Source organism: Protobothrops mucrosquamatus, unplaced genomic scaffold (assembly GCF_001527695.2).
Source record: "Protobothrops mucrosquamatus isolate PMUCROS unplaced genomic scaffold, P.Mucros_1.0 scaffold2130, whole genome shotgun sequence".
In the NCBI taxonomy this organism is placed as follows: domain Eukaryota; kingdom Metazoa; phylum Chordata; class Lepidosauria; order Squamata; family Viperidae; genus Protobothrops; species Protobothrops mucrosquamatus.
Genome location: NW_015388230.1, coordinates 362,069 through 363,710, shown reverse-complemented (window position 1 = coordinate 363,710; position 1,642 = coordinate 362,069). Strand labels below are relative to the sequence as shown.

Below are 1,642 nucleotides of genomic sequence, written 5' to 3'. Positions count from 1 at the left end.
CGGAGCGCAGCGCCAGGGGAGGGGGAGCGAGCGGCGAGCCGCCGTGGCTTGCCTGGCGGCGGCGGCAACAGCAACTGCTTCGAGACGCTGACTCGAGTATAAGCCGAGGGGGGCATTTTTCAGCCCCAAAAATGGGCTGAAAAACTCGGCTTATAGTCGAGTATATACGGTACTCCCTTTGCAGGCATGATTCTGTTGTACTTCTACATTTGACTCGCTGTACAAAACTTTCCTGAAGTAGCTGATATTTTTCCTTTTTCCTTCTCCCTTTAGTTTGCTGGAGGAAATGGTCCAGGAACAAGCCCTGGAAGAAGTGTGCTACCTGTTGCACGATCATCACCACAACATTCCTTATCTAATCCCTTACCTGTAAGTATTTGACAGAATAGAGTAGTATCCTGAGAAGTTTCTGAGCACATTTATACATCTGTTAATATACAGTGAGGGGGAAAAATTATTTGATCCCCTGCTGATTTTGTTCGATCTGTTCAATCTCCCACTTGATGCAGAGTTTGTCTCCCAGTTGATATCAGGGTAGTTAAAGTCTCCCATTACTACTGTTTCCTACAGTTCATCTGTTTCTTCTGCTTGGTTGGGTAGCCTGTAGTATACGCCTATAGCAATGTCATTTTCCCCCCTATTATATTAACCCATATGGATTCTACTGTAGGAGGTTTTCATCCTTGGTGTCATGGTTCCGAAAGAAGAAGCTCTTCAAAGAACTTTGAGGCATTGTTTACCTTAAAGAATCTTTAATTGCGACATAGCTTCGGCACGTACACAGAGGAGCCAAAATCTGAATTCTCCTCCCCCAAACACACAGTATCTAAGCATAACTCACTCCTTCATTTAACAGTCATTAATCACATTCTCCAATTAGTTTGAAGTGTGAACTTTCCCTCCCGTTATCTCCTTTTATTACACCAACCTTGAAGAATACTCTACTGAGATATTGTTATGGCTAACTTTTTCCCCAACTTGGAATGTTCTTTGGGGAGCCCTCTTTTTATCAGCCTGCTTTTTATAAGTCTCGGAAGACTTTTTTAACGCAATTTTCGTGTTTCTCCAAACTTCTTCCCATCCCCTCACCCATTGATCTGGGAGGCAGAGGGCACCTGAGGTTATTCAGGTATTGGGCTGAACTCTTTTCCCGTGGCTACTCTGAAAGGCGTGTAGCCGGTACTGCTGTGAACAGAATTATTGTACGCCACCTCTGCGAAAGGGAGGAGGTCAGTCCAGTTTGTCTGTTGGTAGGAAACATAGCATCTGAGATACTGCTCCACCATTTTGTTAGCGGATTCTGCAGCTCCATTGGTGGACGGATGATAAGCAGATGATAAGCCTTGAGATGATCCAATTAATTTAAGAAAACTCCTCCAAAACGTCGCTGTGAACTGCACCTCCCTGTCCGAAATTATTTGCTTAGGGGCCCCATGCAGCCGGTATTTATTTATTTATTTATTTATTTAATTGAATTTTTACCCCGCCCTTCTCCTTGCGGACTCAGGGCGGCTGACAGCCTGATAAAAACAAATACAAAAAATACCCCAATACTATCGTTAAAAAACATAATTAAAATGAAATATTAGATTTGGCCTTTGTTAATTTAAAATTGTTTTTAAAACCCCGCTAAAAATTTCCC

General features: G+C 43.1%; 1 protein-coding gene across 1 annotated transcript in view; it reads left to right on the top strand.

Annotated features, from left to right (window-relative positions):
* Positions 1 to 273: 273 nt before the first annotated feature.
* Positions 274 to 1,642, top strand: part of LOC107294854 (serine/threonine-protein kinase tousled-like 2) — a gene marked incomplete at its 5' end in the record, with an annotated part of 104,463 nt that continues 103,094 nt past the window's right edge. The window contains 1 exon segment of the mRNA XM_015824120.1: positions 274 to 369. Coding sequence (XP_015679606.1) covers positions 274 to 369 — 96 coding nt within the window.